This window comes from Plecotus auritus, assembly GCF_963455305.1.
Source record: "Plecotus auritus genome assembly, chromosome: 7".
NCBI classification, from domain to species: Eukaryota; Metazoa; Chordata; class Mammalia; order Chiroptera; family Vespertilionidae; genus Plecotus; species Plecotus auritus.
Genome location: NC_137774.1, coordinates 61,472,752 through 61,493,733, shown reverse-complemented (window position 1 = coordinate 61,493,733; position 20,982 = coordinate 61,472,752). Strand labels below are relative to the sequence as shown.

Sequence of the window (20,982 nt, the reverse complement as noted above, 5' to 3'; positions counted from 1 at the left end):
GTCAATAAGCCAAGGTGCTCAGACGCCAGCACCCACGAGAAGCTGGAAGAGACAGGAAGGAGGAAGCACAGTTCTGCCGACACTTTTAAAAAAATATATATTTTTATTGATTTCAGAGAGGAAGGAGAGGGAGAGAGAGAAACATCAATGATGAGAGAGAATCACTGATCGGCTGCCTCCTGCCTGGTCCGAGCCCTCAACCCGGACATGTGCCCTTGACCAGAATCAAACCTGGGGCTCTTCAGTCCACAGGCTGATGCTCCATCCACCAAGCCAAACCAGCTAGGGCTCTGCCGACACTTTAGTTTTGGACTCTTAGTCTCCAGAACGGTGAGAGAATAAATTCCTGTAGTTTTAAGCCACCTAGTTTGTGGTCATTTGTTATGGCAGCAACAGGAAACTAATACACGATGGAATTCTATACAACAAACTAAGATTTTAAAGAAAATAAAGGTTTGGATGACATAAATCTCTTACCTATTCAGAGTTAAATAAATAAAGGACTTTGGAGTGCCTTCCCACCTTCTTCTGGTCTGAGCCCCTACCCACAGGCCATATCCAGGCCCAGTGAGGAGGGCTGGGACCCTGGGCCACGCTGAGCCCAGCCTCACCCAGCCACCTGGCCATCCACACTCCTGCCCACATGATACACAAAATGGGAACAGGTGCACTGGGACCACACTCGACAAGGGCTTCTCCACTTCTCCAGGGAAAGACCGAGTTTTGTAGACCCTGACGGGACCTGCGCACTTGGTCCTTCCCTCACTGTGCCCAGGGGCCAGGGGGCAGTGGAATGACCTCATGGGCTTCCCAAACCCACATCCCGCAGCGTCAGACCCCACGCAGCCTCCTCTCCTGCGCCACCCCACGTGCCGCAGCGTCAGACCCCACGCAGCCTCTTCTCCTGCGCCACCCCACGTGCCGCAGGCTCTGGCAGCACCGATCACCTCCAGGCCTTAGATCTGCCAGCCTGTGTGCTGCCCCTCTCCCTGAACTGCTCTTAATCACCATTTGGCCTTTAGGTCTAATTTAAATATAATTTTATTCATTGATTTCACAAGCAAATCCTAAGCACCTACTATGTGCTGGGCTGTTCTAGCCTCTCAGGGCACCACTGGAGCCAGCACTCAGGAAGCAGGCTGACCCTGGGCCCCAGGCAGGGCCCTCCCTCATTTGTTCCCACCTGTCTCTTCTGCTTCTCCCATCACCCCTGCTATACCTGCCTGGAAATGGGACCATCACCTTCCACTCACTGCCCAAGGGCAGAGACCCACTCTAACTTAGAAATGCCTGGCTCTGACGGATGATCAGACCCCAGATGGGGAAGGTGGGCTGGTGAGGGCCCTCACCTTCAGAGCGACGTCGGCCAGGATGTGGTGCGGCAGCTGCGAGTACAGGAGTCCCAGGCCCACGATGGCCTCCAGCTCGCCCAGGTCGGCTGCGTGCTCCAAGTGGAAGATGGCCGACTCCTGGTCCCAGTCCTCGTCCTTCTCACAGAAGCGCCCACCCTCATGGTATCGCACCATGGCCAGATGGACCTGCCACACAGACAGGGTGTTGGCTGGGCAGTCTGGGAGGAAACGGCCACACCCACGGGCCCCAGCCAGCCTACAGGAGGAAGTTCTGAGCGGAGGAGGTGAGCGCCGGGTTAGTGCAGAGGGCTCTGAAAAGGCATCACCGATACCTTCCCCAGAATGGACTTCCCGATTCTCTTGCCAAGGTCCAGAGCATTAAGCCTGCGCACTTCCAGGGCCGCGGCGGAAGGCCTGGGCAGGTGGAGGCGGGCGGAGTTAAGGAGGTTCCACTTCTCCACACAGACCTGAAGGGAGAGAGCCGGGCATGGCAAGTTTCCAGGCCAGAGAGGCCGGGGCTGGGGACAGACAGGCGTCAACAGCTGTCAGCAGCTCCCACGGCAAGAGCCTGGCTGGCCAGGTGGGAGCAAACCCTGATGGTGTCGAGTTTTCTTGGACAAACAGGGCTCCATTTCTAATCACTCAAATTCTGTCAGCTCGTGGGCACTGAGGGCCGAGGACAGCAACGGGACACAAAGGCCAGCAGCACAGACCACAGCGGCTCAAAGAAGTGCTTCCCTCGCTTGTCAATCTGGGTGAGGTCGGGAAGGCGAGCCCCAAGCGGCCCATTGGCCCGCTCTCCACACACACCAGAGCCAGAGGTCAGACCCGGCAGCAAACCCCTCTGCTTTCCTCTGGACATCAACCAGGTGCTCCGGGAATGTCTCCCAGCTCAACACAGCCTGGTTTCGCCCCACCAGTGTGGCTCAGTGATTGAGCTTCGACCTATGAACCAGGTCAAGGTGCGAATCCTGGTCAGGGCACACACCCAGGTCACGGTTCGATTCCCGGTTGGGGGTGTGCAGGAGGCAGCCAATCCATGATTCTCTCTCATTACTGATGATTCTCTCTCTCTCCCTCTCCCTTCCTCTCTGAAATCAATAAAAATATATTTTAAAAAATCAAAATAAAAAAATAAACATAACCCAGTTGAAAGGTTCCTTCAGAGCAGCGCCAGGCAGATGGGTGTGCCAAATACGCTACAGCGCACGGTGGCCCCACAGTGGAAGGCGGTCCAGCTCAGGACGCTGGTGTCACGGTTGAAAACCGTGCCTGGGCCTGGCTGAGCCCTGACCCAACCAGGAAAGAACCCAGAACCCGTGGTGAATCAGCTGTGCTCCAGAGGGAGCGGGAGGGAAGCCTGCAATGGCCAGTGAGGGCTCCGGGAGGAGGTGCGGGAGGTGCAACCGCAAGGCAGGAAGGTCCTTGCAGGCAGGAGAGGCTCTGTAGAGGAAGCTGGAGGAGCACTGTCAGCTAGAGAGGCGCACTGTCAGCTAGAGAGGCGCACTGTCAGCTAGAGAGGCGCACTGTCAGCTAGAGAGGCGCACTGTCAGCTAGAGAGGCGCACAGGCGCCTGCGGGCTGCCCCTCCCACGCCCCGAGAGGGTGGGGACCACCTCGGTAGCCAGTAAGCTGGGAAGCGAGTAAGACCTGTTTCCTCATCCTAAAATGGGGCGAGAACCATTAGCCTGTCTCCCTGGGTGTTGTCAGGAGGAAGTTAATTAATATCAAGAGCCGCCATATGGGCGGGACTTGAACAGTGAGCTGTGGCTGTTTGATCCCCTCCAGAGCGGGGATCCTGGCATCCCTAATCCTCTCCGAAGTCCCCCATCGTCCCGCCCAGGGCAGGAGCTCAGAAAGTTTGTGCAAGGAGACTGGCTTCTTTGCAGCACGTCCCTCCCTTAGGAGGCGTGAGGTGCCGGGCGGGCTGCAGCAGCGTGAGCGGGGGGGGGGGGGGGGGGGGGGACACAGGCAGCCCGGGAAAGGCAAGCGTGCATCCGTGACCAGGGTTCCTCAGGGGCCTCACCCGTCCGCAGCTGCCCAGGCTGTCTTCGTCCGACTCGGACCTCTGGATGCCGTTTGAGTGGCCCTGATGGACGCAGAGAAGAGAGTGTTCCAGAGAGCAGCTCTTCCTCCCCACTGGGCTGGCCAAGAGCCTCCTCCTGAGGATCTCATCTCAGGGACGCCTGGCCCCAGGGGAAGCTGGAGCCCAGCCTGGCAGGGGGAGAGGGTGCGGGTGACAGGCAGGACCCTGTGCCGGAGAGCCACGGCCTTCCTCTCACGCAGGATGCCAGACAACGGGCCCAGTCCTCGCTCCCGCTGCATGCCTTTCCCACAGTGACAAGGCTAGACCAGAGGCTCCAGGAGGCCGCCCTGCTGCCGGACTCAGGCACGAGAGGCTTGAACGCTTTGCCACTGCCAAGGCCACCCTCGCCGGAAGCCGTAGGAGCTGCCTCGGAAGCCTGTCCTCTGGCTCTCCCAGCACGCCCAGTGTCTGGGCGCTGGGCCAACCTCTTACCCAGCATCCTCTCTGCTTAGCCACCTCCAATCTTGTGCCTAAACCCCCGTTTGGGCTCCTTCCTACACTCACTGGTCCCCATTAGCCTGTTTTATCTCGTGCCCTGCATCCATCTTTTCCTGAAATGAGCTTCTTTAGTAATTTATTCATCATGTTCTCATGACCCACTTGCGTTCCCCCTCCCTCTGTACCCTCCCAGACAATGAGGGAACAGAAAACTGGTCATATTTCCCAGGAGTTCCTTACACGTTCTTGGGGCTCTGGGTCATCCAGCTCACCCCGCTTCTCACTGGGGTATCCACTGTCCCCACTGTTCTCAGAGTCCTGTGGAGAGAAGATGGACCAAAGATCTCAGTGGTCCCTTGCGTGCCTGGTGGTGACATCTGGACATCCCAGCCATTTGCTTCCTCTCCTTTTCCCCATCATCTCACTTAACATTCTCCTCCTCTTGCCCTTGTTGGCTGCGTGACCACAGAGCAGTAAAAAGCAGCGGTGAAGAGCCCAGGCTCTGAGCTAGACTGCTCGGCTCAAATCTGACTCTGTGACTCGCCAGCTGTGACCTTGGACAGCTGCTTGCCCTCTCAGTTTCCTTCCTTACGGGGACTCATTACAGCACCTACGTCAGAGGGCTGTGAGAATGAAGCCGACAGTGGGAATCACAGCAAGCACCAATCAATGTTAAGCGTGACTCATCCATTTCACAGGCAGGAAAACAAAGGCTGGTTAAGGGTTATGAGCCACAGATGAAATGCAGCGTTGGGACCAATATTACTACAACTAGGCCCTCTGCCGAAACCGCACAGGTCACCTGGGTGTATTTTTTTTGTTCTAGATCTGAGTTCTGTTCAGAAAGAGATCTGGTGTAATGTACAACCGCTAAAACCACCATAATTTATCTACCAATCTTGAGTTCTGCATAACTATTCAGCTCACACTTTCATTACTTCCCTTCCTCACTGAGGACTATTTCAAACACAATAGGGACGGAGGCCAAGGTGAACACCACCCTCCTGTCCCAGCTCTGTCACCTCAATAGGAGGCCTTAGTGACTTTGGATATTGCATTTTTATTTAATTATTTACTTTTGTTAATCCTAACCTGAGGATATTTTTCTATTGATTTTAGAGCGTGGAAGGGAGGGGGGGGGAGACAGAAAGGGAGAAACATCGATGTGAGAGACACATCGACTGGTTGCCTCCCGCACATACCCCAACTGGGGCTGGGGATCAAGCCTGCAACTGAGGTGCATGCCCTTGACTGGAATTGAGGGCCAGTGCTATAACCACTGGGCAAACTGGCTAGGGCTAGACTTCTATTTGTAAAAGGAACTAAAACACTGCTAACATTTAGATCCCTAGTGCGTCCCCCTGCCCACGCTCTTCCTCCTCTAGATAAAGCCACTTCATGAACTCACACTTCTCATGTGTGGTTTTCCTTTAGAAAGCCATTTCATTTTACTTCTGTAAATACCTTTTTAAAAGAAGCTTGGCATCACTAGCTTAAATGTGAAGCTTGTCTCACTCCCCTGAACAGGCAGGAGCCACGCAAGCACACACAGTGGGATCCTGGTCCCTGGTCTGGCTGGGACCCCTCCACCTAGGACAGTGGTCAGCAAACTCCTTAGTCAACAGAGCCAAATATCAACAGCACAACGACTGAAATTTCTTTTGAGAGCCCAATTTTTTTTTTAAATATATTTTATTGATTTTTTACAGAGAGGAAAGGAGAGGGATAGAGAGTTAGAAACATCGATCAGCTGCCTCCTGCACACCTCCTACTGGGATTGTGCCCGCAACCAAGGTACATGCCCTTGACCGGAATCGAACCTGGGACCCTTCAGTCCGCAGGCTGACGCTCTATCCACTGAGCCAAACCGGTTTCGGCAAGAGCCCAATTTTTTAAACTTAAACTTCTTCTAATGCCACTTCTTCAAAATAGACCCGCCCAGGCCGTGGTATTTTGTGGAAGAGCCACACTCAAGGGGCCAAAGAGCCTGCATGTGGCTCGCGAGCCGCAGTTTGCCGACCACTGACCTAGGAGCCTGCCGGCCTCGCTGCAAGCCTCCCCAAAAGCCTTTACTCTGTGTGAGCTGAATGGCTGTTCTGTTGGGCGTGTTTTTCCCAATTTTTAAAACTGAGGCGTTATTTACAGGCCACCAAACTGAAGTGCTCAGGGCATGGAGCACAGGCTATACTCAGAAGCTCCGGGCAGCCTGCTCCTTGCACCCCTTGTCCCTCCCTCCAGAATCAAGACTGAGCTGAACATCAGAGCCCCCGGCAAAACCCAGCTCTGGGGCCTGGGTGAGGCAGCCAACCTGTCCAGACCGAGGTCTCTTCGTCTGAGGAATGGGGGAACTACCCACACGAGATGGAGAGTGGAGGCAAAGGGCAGCAGAGGGTGAGTCTGAGCACTGGCTCCTACGCCAAGTGACCAGGAGCAAGTGGCCCAACCTCTCGGTGCCTCAGTGCCCTCCTGTCTGAGGCAGGGACCCTCCGAGTCCTGCCCAGCAGTGGTCATGGGGCAAGGAGCAAGTGGCTGAGGGCAGAGGGAGCGAGGCACGTCGCCGTGCTAATGTCTGTTAAAAGGACGGACTGGAAGCATCTACCAAGTCCTCACACAGCGTCTGCCCTCGGTGACGATTCTGTATGTGTCAGCTATTCCTTTTCTCTTCCCTCAACAATTCTGAAAAGCAGTCAAGAGTAAACTTGAACCTTTGGAGCCATCTGAGGGTGCAATGGTGGTCTGGGTGAGTGTGACAAATCTACAAAGTCTGCTTTAAAAATTCCTGTGAATTTTAAATTTGACACTGGGATATGTTTGCCTGAATGCAAATATGATGCTTCCAGTTTCTTACCACTGAGCCACCAGAGCTGCAAGAACCTGTTCCATTTATCCAACTGAGAGCGTCCCAGCTGACGGTGCGGTGAGGGGCCTGCTGAGCTCTCTGCCCCCACAACCACCCGCCCCCAAACAAAGCTGTCCACACAATGGGGCCAGACCAGCTTAGGGCTGAGCCACAGCTGTCACTGTTGCTGACCTGGATTCCCTCTTTCTAACCACTTCATGGAAGGGAGGACCCAGCTGTTTCCGAAAAACACTGCTGCTATGGGCGGGAGGCTGAGATTTACCTGTGTCCCCTACCCACTCTGTAGGCCTCCCTGGCGTGTGCAGAGCAGACCTGGGCTGCCCACCTCGGACTCTGAGCATCACCCTCGGTTCCCACTGGGACTCCGCCCAGTCTGCTCCTCCTTCCCTCTCCTCACCCGGTGGTTGTCCGGATGGTCGTGATCTTGGGGAGCCATGTTGTCCAAGTCGCTGAACACAGGCCAATCTGGGCAGGAGAGAACAGAGACAGATGCGCTGGGTCCACTGCTGGGAAGTTCCCAAGACCAAACTACAGCCTAGAGCTAACTGCACCTGGAGAAGCCTTGTTTTACAATTTTAAAGATGCAAAAAGAGTGAGAAAAATTGGGGCTACAGTTCTCTTTCCTCTTCGAGAACTTTCTCCAAGTCTCGCCAGCTGTGGGCCCTGAGCAGGTGTCTTAATCGGGGTTGTCATAAAGCAACATGTTTGTAAGCACGTGTGCATGGCCCATGGAGGCCCTCACGGGGTGCAGTTGTGAAGGAAGAAAGACCATTTGTACATTTGGGGACCAAAGAAGAGCACCATGCCTGAACACCTGTGGGTTTTGTGACGGGGTGGACATAACCATGCTAAAGTGGGGGGTCAAACGCCCCTGGCTTCCATTGCCACAACCCTGACAAGGCCCATATGCAGACTTGGCCTGCTTTTCCGGAGTGCACAGAGGGACCCCAGAAGGCTTCAAAACCAACCACTTCCTGGTGGGCCCCAGTCTCTGTCTCCTGCCTTGAGCTCCCCTGAGCCAAACCTGGCTTGCCTCCTGTTTTTTCTTTTTTAAATATATATTATTGACTTCAGAGAGGAAGGCAGAGGGAGAGAGAAATAGGAACATCAATGATGAGAGAGAATCATTGGTCAGTTTCCTCCTGCACACCCCCACACTGGGGATTGAGCTCCCCGCCCAGGCATGTGCCCTGACCAGGAATCGAACCATGACCTCCTGGTTCATAGGTCAAAGATCAACCACTGAGCAACGCCAGCCAGGCTGTCTCCTGTTTTTATATGGTTTCTTTAAGAATGGTTTTTTCCTTCTTAAATGGTTGAAAATAATGAAAGAGTAATATCTTCTGATATGTGAAAACTATATGAAATTGAAACTTGGATGTCCACAGCAGGAGTATTGACACACGAGCCACCCGTTTGCTTAAGCCGCATCTGCACTGCTCAGATGGCGAGTGCAGATGGTGTGCCCACAGAGCCTACAATATTTACTCGGGCTTGGCCGACACTGCTCAGCGGTTGAGCGTCAGCCTATGAACCAGGAGGTCACAGTTTGACTTCGTCAGGGCACATGCCTGGGTTGCGGGCTCGATCCCCAGTGAGGGGCATGAGGGGGCAGCTGATCAATGATTCTCTCTCATCATTGACACTTCTATCTCTCCCTCTCCCTTCCTCTTTCTCTAAAATCAATAAAAACATTAAAACAAACAAACTTTGTTTTAGCTCTGTAGACCTGGCACCTGTCCCCTCCAATCACAAGGACCAGGGGCCAACCATCACTCACGGAGGTGGTCCAGTTTCTGGCTGTGAGGCGTGGCTGAAGATGGGGAGGAAGAGAGAGAGTCGAAGGTCACGTCGCTCATGTTCTCGTCTCCAGAGTTCTCTGACAGGCGGAGGAGCAGGGGTGGCCGGCTCCCAGAGAGGGTCCTCACTAGGGGGCTCCCACACTTTTCCTCTGTCCCCCTCAAGATGGTCTTGGCTGATTGCTGGAGAAGTAACAGGGACGTTCATGTCACAGAGGCATCCGCTGGAAATGAGGAGCTCTTGTTATCTGTTGTTGCCTGAGCTCTGAGGCCCCAGGCTCCTATCCATGCCTGTTTAGGTTCATGTGGAAAAGCTAAAAATAACCAGAGAGGATTAACCCAAAGGGGCATCTGGGCGCTGGCCAGCCAACATTCCCCAAAGCGCAGACCACACTTCGGCCCTGAGCTGGGGCATTCATGTCACCACACGTTCGGAATCCCACGCTGGTCTTTGCCAACGTTCTTGTATCTGGGCCATGCAGGGGTAGGGCATGGGCACATCCTCAACACAGCCAGGCTCAAGTCTAGTCCAGCTATTTGTTGACAAACACAACCTCACACACACGCACAACCACACATCTCTCTCCCAAGCTCTACTCACCTGGTCTCCTCACTCTGGTGAAAAATGGGCCCAAATCAAGCAGACCCCAGATACTCTATTCGTGGGACACTCAGGGCTTTGTGCACTGATTTGGGAGGGATGAGGGGCCCAGATGGAACTGAGATCCCTCCAGTCCTGATGCTCGTCAATTAAGCATTGCAGGTCTGGGCCGCGGTCACAGTGAAGCGCGGCGTACTGGCACGGCAGCAGAAGGGCCCAGCAGCCCCCGCAGGCTCCCGCGGGGCACCCACCAGCAGCTTGGTGTTCTGATTCACTGCGTCCTGCTCTCGCGGTGAGAGGTCAAAGGGAGTGAGGCCCATACTCTTGCAAATCCGGTTGCAGGCATGGGAGTAGAAGAAGAGCGCCATGCCCCGGACACCTGCGGACAAAGCAGGCGGTGTTGGGAGCGTGACTCTGCTTTTTGACGGGGAAGGTGGGGGGGTGCGAGAGGAGGGGTATAACCATGCTAAAGTGGGGGGGTCAAACGTCCCAGGCTTCCATCACCACAACCCTGACAAGGCCCATATGCCTGTTTTCCTGAGTGTGCAAAGAGCTGGGAGATCTGAGGGAGGGGTGTGGTCTCTGTGGAAACAGGCTGCCTTTCCCTACCTACCTAGGTTGCCATCTCCAAAGTCAGTGCCCTTCTCGGTGTGGATCTGTGGGTCGGTGTAGAGGTCGCCCACACCCTGGATATCTACCACGATCAGCTGATGGCCGGAACGCTCAAAGGTGAAGTGGCTAAAGGCCTGTGGGGGAACAGGGAGGAAAAGGTGACAAGAGACCAGGCTGTGGACACTGGCCAGCCACCACTCTGAGCGAGACCGGGACATGGCAGCTCTGCCACGTGGGGCCTTCTCTGCACAGAGGCGTTGCTTAGAGGACAACAGAGAAAGGGGTCCTGTCTAATTGGGCAGGGACCTCAGGGGGGCTGACAGAGCTAGCAAGGAGTAAAGGGTGTCCTTGGGAAGAGCCAGGGGCTTGAAGGCCGCAGGGGTGAGACCCTGCCCACAGGGACCCTCATGCCAGGGCTTCACCTGCGGCGTCAGGCGCACGTCATCACGGACGAAGCCCGAGTTGGAGTTGTACTTGGTGTACTTGCCCTCGATGTAGTGCTCCAGGTGGAAGAGGGGCGTGCCCGGCCTCTCCTTCAGCTCCAGCACACACATCTGCATGATGTCCACCTGTGTGTGTGTGGGGGGTGGTCAGGAGGAGGTCAGGGCCCAGGTGGCAGCCTCCTGACAAGGGGCCGTAGCCGAGGAGCTGAGGGCGTCCGCCCGCAGGCCTCCATGGCCCAGCAGCTCTCTGAGGCACAGACGTTGCCTGTCCCCAGAACCCACTGCTCCTTTCCTCTGAGAATGGAAACCCAAGCCATGGCCCGAATGAGTTTCCCTCCCCGAATCCATATGTTTTAGTCCAGTGGTTCCCAACATGGGCACACGCCCCACAGGGAGGCAATTTGATTTGTAAGGGGGGCAATTCGAGAATGAGTTATTAACAGTGAATTTTTTTTTGCACTTCTTATGGTTCTAGGGGCCTCATATACAGTATATAAATATATATTGTGACATATTTATGCATTTCAGTTCTCTTTATAGTTTTGAAACTTTTATTTGCTATTTTTTCATATCACTTTATATTGTTATTTTTTAAACAATTTTTTTAGTGATTTCTTCCTCAGTACTTCAACTGTCCTTTCGTTCTTTATTTTTCTCTTTCATGGATGCCATGTTCTTTGGAAGCTTGCTTAGACCAAGTGAATGGCCTTTTAGGCTTCCTCCACGTGAATAGTTCACTTTTTGAATAATAGGAATTCTATGTCACAGGGGCATCAGGATTTTACAGATGCTTTGGTGGGGCCTGGCCAAAAACAGGTTGGGAACCACTGGTGTAGTCTTACCTTCAAAGGTGATGGTATTAGGAGGTGGGCCCTTTGGGAGGTCAGTAGGCCACGAGGGTGGAGCCCTGATGAATGGGAAGGTGCTCCCTCCTTCCTCCATGTGAGGTCCCAGCCAGAGTGCTGGCTCTGAACCAGGAGGAGGGCCCTCACCAGAGGCGACCATGCCAGACTTCCATCTTAGACTTCCCAAAGTCTAAAACTATGATGACTAAATTTCTGTTGTTTATAAGTTACCCAATCTGCGGCATCCTATCTAATAAAGAGGGAATATACTAATTGTGGCCACGCCCTCAAAGATGGCGGCACCCACAGCCAATAAGAAGGGAATATGCTAATTGACTGCCATGCCCTCAAAGATGGCAGTGCCCACAGCCACAAGATGGCGGCACTCAGTCCCTGCAGCCCCCCAGCCATCCAGGGCCACCTGAGGCTCAGGTAACCAGGGCTGGCGAGGCTTGCGCTGCTGGCAGTGGCAGCAGCAGAGGTGTGATGGGTGTCGCCTTCCCCTAATCACCAGGTCGCCTCCCACCCCTGAGGGCTCCCAGACTGTGAGAGGGGGCAGGTTGGGCTGAGGGACCCCCCTCCAGTGCATGAATTTTCATGCACCGGGCCTCTATTTTGTTATAACAGGCCAAATGGACTAAGACAACCCCCAACCCTGCTTTTAACAAGATGACACTACTCAGCTTGCAGCTAGGGGTAGCCATGTGACCAAGCTCAGGCATCAATAAGTTCTGCTAGTTGCTTGGCAGTGTGGCGCTCCAGAGGCACCCAGGAGAGTGCTTGGGATCTAGCAGCGCTCACACAGCGGGAGAGCGGAACTGTGCACTGCGCAGGGAGGAGGCGCCCTTTCCTCGAATGCCCACAGGCAAAAGGAGCTTCTGCTTGGCCTCCTCTCTCGACACCTTGGGCTCACGTGGAGACGCCACCTGGCAGGGGCTTGGGAAGCCTGGGTTTCTGAGCCCTGGCTCCATCACTGCTTGTGAAGGCAGGTCACTTAACCCCTTTGGGTCCTTGTTTCCCCAGGAATAGATATCCATTCCCCTCTCCTCCTTCTGCTTTTTCTTGGGAGTCACAATCTCAGTCCCAGGAGGACCCACATTCCTGGTTCTAATGGTGGGCAAATAGCTCAGGCCTGCCCAAGCTGTATATTTCCTTCCCCTGGCCATCATGATTGGTTCAGAGATAGGCACCCGATTTAATCAGAGCCAATGAAACCCGGTTCTGAGACTTTCACTGGAACTTCTGGGAAAACAGGTGCTGTTTCACCAGGATTGCTGGGAGGACAGAAAGGAAGGCTGCAGCTGCTGGTGGCCGGCATGCTGCTACAAGTTGAGGAACTGCCTGGGAGTGATGCCAACTCAGAACACTGAGGCTAGAGATTGAGGAAGATTCCCAACCACCTCAGCATGGTCGTGGACCCAGCCAGGCCTGTGGTCAGTGCTATTTCTCAGTCCTCTGAGGCAATACATTTCCTTTTTGTATTAAATCCCCTTTTTGGGTTTCTGTCATTTGCAAACAAAAACCCTGACTATCAGATCCCATCTGTACATGGGATGAGAACAGTCCCACCTGCTCCAAGCGCTGCTTTTAGGAATCAACAACTGCACATCCGGCACCCGGCCCTTTGTGCCGATAAGCAGTGGCTGTTACTCACTACCATAGTGAAGACCGTGAAGAAGGGACCTGTGGTTGGCACCAGTTTCTCTGGAGACTATCCCTGGCTGCCCTGGTGGGGGCAAGTGGCAAGGAGGGGGCCACACACCTGCTTGGGGGGCTTGTGTCGATTATACTCCTCTCCCCAGAGCTTGGCCTCCATCTGTAGACGCACGTCCTCAAAGTACACATTCCTGTCCACCAATTCAATGTAACGCTTTGCCACATAGTTGGAGGCCCCGTTCCACTGCTGGGTGTGCAGGAAGTTAGACAGCTTCTTCCTGGGGGAGAGGCAGCAGGGGACTGGCCTGGACATTTGGGCTCACTGGGGACCAGGTCCTGAGTCCTCAGGATGGGGAGACCTGGCTGAGCCAGGAATAAGACTCGGGAGGTGGGAGGGGCTTCCCTACTGGCCTGCATCCTTCAAAGAGCTGGGCAGGGGACTTAAGGGACTTTGGTAAAGGTCTCCTAGCCCAGTGGTTGGCAAACTGCTGCTCGCGAGCCACATGCGGCTCTTTGGCCCCTTGAGTGTGGCTCTTCCACAAAAGACCACGGCCTGGGCGAGTCTATTTTGAAGAAGTGGCGTTAGAAAAAGTTCAAGTTTAAAAAATTTGGCTCTCGAAAGAAATTTCAATCGTTGTACTGTTATTTGGCTCTGCTGACTAATGAGTTTGCCGACCACTATCCTAGCCCAATCCCTTGGCCTCCAAGGACCAGAGCTGAGATGAGTAGGATACTATTGAGCTCATCATCCCACAACCAGGCCCAATCTGTGGTCCAAGAGAGAGCTGATGGAGAGGAGCTTGGGCTAAAGAAGCATAGGCCACTGACTCCATTGCTACGCCAGAAATGGCACAATGACCTTGCCCTGAGGAGCCTGAGGAGCCTGGTTGGGGCCCTCAAGAGCCAGCTGCCACTTACGTCCGGAAGCACTCCCTCATCGCTCCACGGCCGAAGGGCTGAAAGACACACAGGGAAGGTTATCAGTCCCCAAGCCCGCCAGCAGCAACCCTGAGTCAGGAGATCTCCCCTGGGATGGCACACACCAAATAGACCTCATCTCAATCCCACGATCTGGCCCTCCGCCCTGCACTGCCACACCGAAGGCTGAAAGAACTTCCAGCCTGGAGGCTGCAGATGGGAGACCCCGTTCCCTGACCCAATTGAGCAGAACCTCTTGGGGGGCAGGTGTTATGGGGCAATGGAGTGGGAAGACAGTGCATGAAGAGGGATGTGTGTGCAGCCCTGTCTGCAACAGAACCCCCATGTCCATCAACAGTACAGTAAGTCACATGTGTTCACGTGGTGAAATCCTGCACACCAACGTGTATGACATTTTCAGTTCCAGCAAAACCAGGTACAAAGCTCACAGACAAAAATGTTGAGCACAAGAAGCCATACTGAAAGCACACCTACAAAAAGGGGCACAACTGACCGCGGGCGACAGGGTTCAGGCTGGTGCTGGCCCTCAGGGCGAGGGGGAGCGACGGGCTGAGGGCTCCCAGGCGCTGGGGACATGCTCACTGTGAAACCAGTCAAGCTGTACACTTTTCTGCGTGTGCAGTGCACTAAAGGCAGCTTCCCACAGTCCCCCTCCCCGCTTCTGCCCCCCCAGAGCAGGAGACGCTGTCTTTTGCAGTCTATTTCTTTCTTCAAAAGGCTGGTAGACAGCCACAGAATTCACGTTTCAACTCAGTAATAGCTGGCAACCTGCAATTTTATAACTATTTATAGTCAACCCATTTTCAACAAGAATGCCAAGAAGGATATTTTGATATACAATGAATATATGAAATGTCCAAAATAGGGAAGTCTATGGAGGCAGAAGGTAGCTTGCGGTTGCCCAGGGCAGGGCACCGAGGGAACTGGGTACTGGCTGCATTGGCTCCGTCAGGAACCAGTCCTGATGGCAGCTGTGCCACTCTATGACTAGGCCAAAAACCCTGGACTGTTCACTGTACATGGATGTGCTGCATGGTGTGAATTACCTCATAAAGCCGTTATAAAAAATTAAATATACAAGCCTGGCCAGTGTGGCTCAGTGAATAGAGCATCGGCTTGTGGACTGAAGGGTCCCAGGTTCGATTCCCTATCAGGGCACATGCCCAGGTTGCAGGCTTGGTCCCCAGTAGGGGGTGTGCAGGAGGCAGCCAATCAATGATTCTCTCCCATCACTGATGTTTCTATCTCTCTCTCCCTCTCGCTTCCTCTCTGAAATCAATAAAAATTAAATATACAATACTTTAAAGAATCCCCCAAAGTTAAAAAAAGAGTGGGTGTGGAGGAGAGGGAACATAAACTGAAATCAGAGTGAGAGCAGCCCGCCCAGCCCTGCCCACAGGCTCGTGCACCTGCTCACCTGAGAGGCCATCTTGATCAGAACCTCGTCCTCCAGCCACTCCCCGGTGACAGCGTTGTACCTGCGGAAACAGTGCCACCAGGTCCTGTCACTGGCTATGGGTGAAAGGCCTTTCTGGGCTCCCGCTGCCTCGGTATCAAGCCCACTCTACTCAGTGGCCCAGCCCAACTCCTGGCGGGGTTTGTGGGACTCTCCCGCCCTCCCAGGCCCCGCAAGTGGCCTCCTTCCCTTTCCTCAACACAGGTGCCCTGTGCACCGTGTCCCCTCAGCATGCCCTGCGGGGCTGTGGGCGGCTCCCCAGGCAGGCCCATGTCTGTCCCGTTCACGAAGGGCCTGGTGTGGTGATGCTTATAAATGCACGTTGGATAAATGACCGAAGTAAACGTCCTTATTATAACCGGGCTACATAACTAACAGTGTGTCCCAGGACAGGAGGTAGCAGTGCCCTCGACCTTGCCAGCACTGTGGGCAGCCCCGTCCGGGCGCTGGGTGCACGGCCAGCCTCTCCTTTCCCAGGAGCCTGCTCTCCACCAAGCCCGTCTGCCCCGAGGCCTGGCTGAGCCTCCAGCAGGTTTGCCCGGTAGAAAGTGCCTCACGCAGTCAGTCTCTATCCTGACTCCTCACCCAGGGCCCAGGTGTTCTTAGCTCCACAGAGGCCTCCCTGGGGGCGCAGATGCCAGAACGCCACCAGCCCCAGTGAGAACAGCTTCTCAGAGCTGACACCTCCAGGAGGAAGCAGAGGCCTGGGAGGAAGGCTCAGCCCTAGCTCATGGCAGGTGTTATGCTCAATAAATAATAGCAATGATTATTATGATTACTATGTAGAGACCAAGGTAAGGGAGACAGTTTTCCCTTACCTTCAAGAGACTGCCAACTGGGAGGCACTGGAGGGCAGGGTGGGGAGCAGCATTCTCTCTGTCCTCCAGGACGACGGGACCTTAAAGGTCAGCGCTGCTCGCAGCACGTGTTCAGTGTGCTGGCTGCTTAAACAGCTGCCTCCAACCAGCCTCTGCAGCAGCCGTGAGACCAGCAGTTACTGCGCCCACTTTCTTGATGGGGAAATGAAGGCTCGGAGAGGTGAAGTAATCTGCTGAGAGCTAGGATTCCACCAGAACCTTGCTCTTACGCAGCCTGGGTCCAACCCCGTGAACAGGAAATCTGCCCCAAAGGACCGGGTTGCACCAGCTCTCTTTTAAAACTGGGGACACAGAAGGAAGCCTCCAGAAACCTCTGGAGGTCCAGCATCAATGCTTGACCACTTCCCAGCCAGGGCAGGCTAAGGCAGAGACTTTGGCTAGAAAATAAACAGTTTGGCTTGGTCCCTGGTCTCAGGTCCCTGCAAGGCTCTGGGACACACAGAGCCAGCCCAGGATATGGGTCTTGCTTTCCTGGGGCCTCCCTGTGTGGCCTGGTGGCCTCCCCCTGAGGCCATGTCTCACCAGCCAGCCACCACGCTGCCCTGGCAGGCGGCAGGAGCAGAGCTCACAGCCTCCCCTGCAGGCCCCACAGTGCTGCCCTGGGCTGTTGGCACACCCCCCAGAGCCCACTGCGAGGTGGGCCTCTGGCGGTGAAAGGGGGTACATGGCAGGCTCTACTGTCTCCGCACAGGGTGAGAGCAGGAACATGTTGCTGAAAGGTGGGGAGGGCTCCACTGCGTCTGCATCCACTTCCCCTTCTGGCAACAGCACACTATTTCCTTGGGGACCCTGCCCTCCATTCTCAGCACATGTGGACTGGGTGAGGCTGAGCCCAGCACCCGCTGGCTTGTGGTATGTGACTAGGCCTGGCCACTCACAGCAACGTGCCCTGGTACCATGACTGGTTCAGAGATGGGCATATAACCAAAGCCAGGTCAATGAGATTCAAACATCGAACTTTGGTTTTTAAACATTTGAGAGAGAAAAGATCCTTTCCTACAGGGTGATATGGATAGTGGGGCTCCCAGGGCCCTCTGTGCTGCTGATATAAGAGTCTGCATGAAGTCAAAGCTGAAAGTATCCTCAGAGCATCTGGAACCAGCCATGCCTGAAGCCAGCCAGGGCGGGGCAAAAGTAGGCTTATGGTCGTTTGTATGGAAAACAATACAACAATTAATGATAACACAAGAATAAACACTGTGTTTCACATACAACTGTAAATCTAATTCTGTCCCTGCCTGGATATGAACCAAATGTTCCCTTTTATCCTTAAGCTGCTGTGGACTGAGATTCTGTTACCTACATTTGAAACAGAGTTCTGACTAATTTGAAGGCACTGGGCTGACCCTTGACAAACCTCTCTCCCTGGGGCAATAAGGGAACTGAGAGGATTGGCTTGGATCATTCAGAGCTGGAGGGGTCTACAGAGGTCACAGGACAGGGGTGGGCTCCAGGACAGGTCCACGAGTCTCTTAAAATTATGAGCAAAATTAACATATGTGTGCCACTTTCTGAGATGGCCCTCATCAGATTCTCAAAAGGGGCCCCCAGTGCTTGACATGCTTCCTGCTCAGGCTTTCCTGATGACTAAATAGAGTGCTAGGAACAGCACCTGGCACGGAGAAGACTCAAGTACGGGGCCTCGTCACCACTGTCTTTTTTATCCTTATTACATTAATGGTGGTGTTTGTGGTTTTTTTGTTTTGTTCTTCATTCTTCCTGAAACCCCCTGAAAATATTCTCCCCTCCCTCTGCCTTTCCAAGCAGGAATCAAACACTGGCTGATGTTTGTGGTGCTCCCTTCTCCTTGATCTCCAAGGGGACTCGGGTCTCGCTGCGAGCAGAGAAGGACCCAGACCCCCAAGGCCTCCTTGAGGCCCGGGTTCACACCGCAACCCCAAGCTGCTGACCTGTGACGCGTGGCATATTCGGTGGCAATGTCCTCCAGGTGGAACTCAGCCCAGGGGTCGGGCATGTGCTTGGCCTTCTCGATGGCATGCTTCCAAGCTTCCTACAGAAGGCAAAGGGCGTGTTAGCCCAGGGGCTTCTGGGACAGGGTGTTCCAGCCTCCACCAACCCTATTCCCGGGGGTCCCCCGCCTCTGAGTAGGCATCCGTGAGAGAAACAGCCCCCAAAAGACTCTATCTGCTCATGGGCACAGCCCTCCTGGGGTTCAGGCAGGCACCATTTTCACGGTTGCCAACAGTGAGTGCCAGCCGGGGTGCGGGGAACAGTGGGTGCCCCACATGCTGCGCATGGCTGTGAGCCTGCTCTCAGCGGTAATCTGGTAACGTCAGGAAATAGGAAATGTATCCTGTATTTTCACTCAGTTCTCCATTCTAGGAACGTGCCCGACAGAAAGCAAATGCAGTGTACAAACCTACCCAAGAGTCATGGCTGTGGCTGTGCAAGCGGACCTTGTCAGTATTACCTAAGTTTTAAATGCACCATTTACTGCCCTGAACAGAGAGAACATGACCCTCTCGGCTCAGAGTACCTCAAAACCACACAGCAGGCATGTCGCCTTCACATGAACATGGCGCTAAGATCTTAGCCACAGGTTTCCATGTGATGTGCCACGGCCGGGACCCAGGAAACCCAGGGCCTGTGGTGCCCTCCCGCCGTGGCTGTGATGACTAAACATCATCCAAAACTTTCAAGGCTGCTAAGGCCCAGGCTCTTCAGGATCCACTCAGAGAGATGACGAAGCCACATGATGAAAAAAGAGAATTCTGATTCTCAACTGTCTCATGGTACACCCCCATTTTGTGTTTTAAAAACCTCATTTTATTACTTTTACATAACCTCAACGTGGAATCCTTCCCTGCCCCCACCAACAAGCACTCCCGACACCCACACTAGGTGATCCTCTCCCTCTTCCCAAGCAACCGGAACCTTCCCCCTGCAGCCTCCACAGCATCAGAGACAGCTTCCTTCCAGGCCCTAGGCCAGAGCCCGGGGAGCAGCTGGAGGGCGCTGGACAATGCCTGGGCGTGGCAGGCCCACGCTTTCAGACCTCACCTTTCCGCACCATCCCTCAGCTGTCCAGACCAGGCCTGCAGAAGCCCAGCCTCCCACAGACTTGGCCCAAACAGGACAGTATCCTGCCCATGCCCTCGCCTGAGCCCCATCGCTGGTCCTGCTCAGGGGAGACAGGGCCGAGGAGCTGAGCCTTCCAAGAGACAGACAGAGAGATAGGTAGACACACACACACACACACACACACACACACACACACACACACACACACACACGCAGCCCAGGGCTCCTTGCTGGGGCTTTCTAACATTTCCAAAGTAAAAAAATAAAGCCTGTAATTTTTCTTTTAATTTGGAAACTAATTCTCATTTAATCAAAATACTTGGGGAAGAAGAAAAAAAACCAAACAACTAAAAAAGAAAAAAAAGAAAAACAAGCCTGCCACAGACCATCTATTGACAGCAACTATCATCACTGGTTTAGACTAACCAGTTCTTTCCAGATCCTTTCTATGCATTAAAAAAGAAAGTTTTTATTGATTTTTAGAGAGAGAGGAAAGAGAAGGAGAGAAACATCGATGACAGAGAAACATCAACATTGATTGGTTCCTCCTGCACACTCCCTCCGGGGGATTGAGGCTGATACCGGGCATGTGACCTGACTGGGAATTGAACCGGCGACCTCCTGATGCATGGGTCGAGGCTCAACCACTGAGCCATACTGGACAGCCCCGTGCATTTTTTTTTTAAATAAATCTTTATTCAGATTATTACAATTATTTCTCCTTTTTCCCCCCATAGCTCCCCTCCACCCATTTCCCACCCCACCTTCTGCCCTTACCTCCCCCCCACTGTCCTCATCCATAGGTGTATGATTTTTGTCCATTCTCTTCATGAACCCCCCATACCCCTTTCCCCCTGAGAATTATCAGTCCACTCCCTTTCTATGCCCCTGATTCTATTATATTCACCAGATTATTCTGTTCCTCAGGTTTTTAATTCACTTGATTTTTAGGTTCGCTTGTTGATAGATATGTATTTGTTGTTCATAATTTTTCTCTTTACTTTTTTCTTCTTCCTCTTCTTTAAGAATACCTTTCAGCATTTCATACAACACTGGTTTGGTGGTGATGAACTCCTTCAGCTTTTTCTTATCTGTGAAGCTCTTTATCTGCCCTTCAATTCTGAATGATAGCTTTGCTGGGTAGAGTAATCTTGGTTGTAGGTTCTTGCTATTCATCACATTGGAAATTTCTTGCCACTCCCGTCTGGCCTGCATAGTTTCTGTTGAGAAGTCAGCTGACAGTCATATGGGTGCTCCCCTGTAGGTAATTAACTGTTTTTCTCTTGCTGCTTTTAATATTCTCTCTTTGTCTTTTGCTCTTGGCATTTTAATTATGATGTGTCTTGGTGTGGTCCTCTTTGGATTCCTTTTGTTTGGGGTTCTGTGGGCTTCCTGGACTTGTAAGTCTATTTCTTTCACCAGGTGGGGTAAGTTTTCTGTCATTATTTCTTCCAATAGGTTTTCAGTATCTTGCTCTCTCTCTTCTTCTGGCACCCCCATAATTCTGATGTTGGTACGCTTGAAGTTGTCCCAGAGTCTTCTTACATTATCTTCAACTTTTTGGATTTTTTTTTTTGCTTTTTGCTTTTTCGGTTGAGTGTTTTTTGCTTCTTTGTATTTCAATTCTTTGACTTGATTCTTGTGTTCCTCTATTCTGTTTCTGGGTCTCTGTATAATATTTTTTATTTCAGTCAGTGTATGTTTAATTTCTAGTTGGTCCTTTTTCATATCTTCGAGGGTCTCGTTATATTTATCGGCCTTTTCTAGGATATTCTTAAAAAGTCTTATAACCGTGGTTTTGAATTCTATATCCAGTCGTTTGTTTTCCTCCATTTCTTTCGTTTGTGATCTGATTCTTTGACCCCGCATTTTCACTGATTCCCTGAGTTGGTAAGGTAGATATTTGTGCTAGGTTTCCAATATGGCCCAGTGGGTCTGCTTCCCCAGTTAACCTGAGGTGGACACTCTTGGTGCAC

At 53.1% G+C, this 20,982-nt stretch overlaps 1 protein-coding gene across 6 annotated transcripts in view; it reads right to left on the bottom strand.

Moving 5' to 3' along the window:
* Positions 1–20,982, bottom strand: part of EEF2K (eukaryotic elongation factor 2 kinase) — a 62,257-nt gene that overhangs the window by 13,497 nt on the left and 27,778 nt on the right. For 2 of the 6 annotated variants that reach the window (XM_080682707.1, XM_080682710.1), the window contains 13 exons: positions 17,875–17,975; positions 15,048–15,108; positions 13,610–13,647; positions 12,798–12,969; positions 10,170–10,316; positions 9,749–9,881; positions 9,387–9,514; positions 8,516–8,717; positions 7,133–7,200; positions 4,116–4,193; positions 3,378–3,440; positions 1,685–1,819; positions 1,350–1,538 (listed from right to left, as the gene is read on the bottom strand). In XM_080682707.1, the coding sequence (XP_080538833.1) occupies positions 1,350–1,538; positions 1,685–1,819; positions 3,378–3,440; positions 4,116–4,193; positions 7,133–7,200; positions 8,516–8,717; positions 9,387–9,514; positions 9,749–9,881; positions 10,170–10,316; positions 12,798–12,969; positions 13,610–13,647; positions 15,048–15,108; positions 17,875–17,975 (1,515 nt within the window). The remainder of the gene's footprint in view (positions 1–1,349; positions 1,539–1,684; positions 1,820–3,377; positions 3,441–4,115; positions 4,194–7,132; positions 7,201–8,515; positions 8,718–9,386; positions 9,515–9,748; positions 9,882–10,169; positions 10,317–12,797; positions 12,970–13,609; positions 13,648–15,047; positions 15,109–17,874; positions 17,976–20,982) is intronic. The other 4 variants (XM_080682712.1, XM_080682708.1, XM_080682709.1 and 1 more) reach the window with 3 other exon arrangements.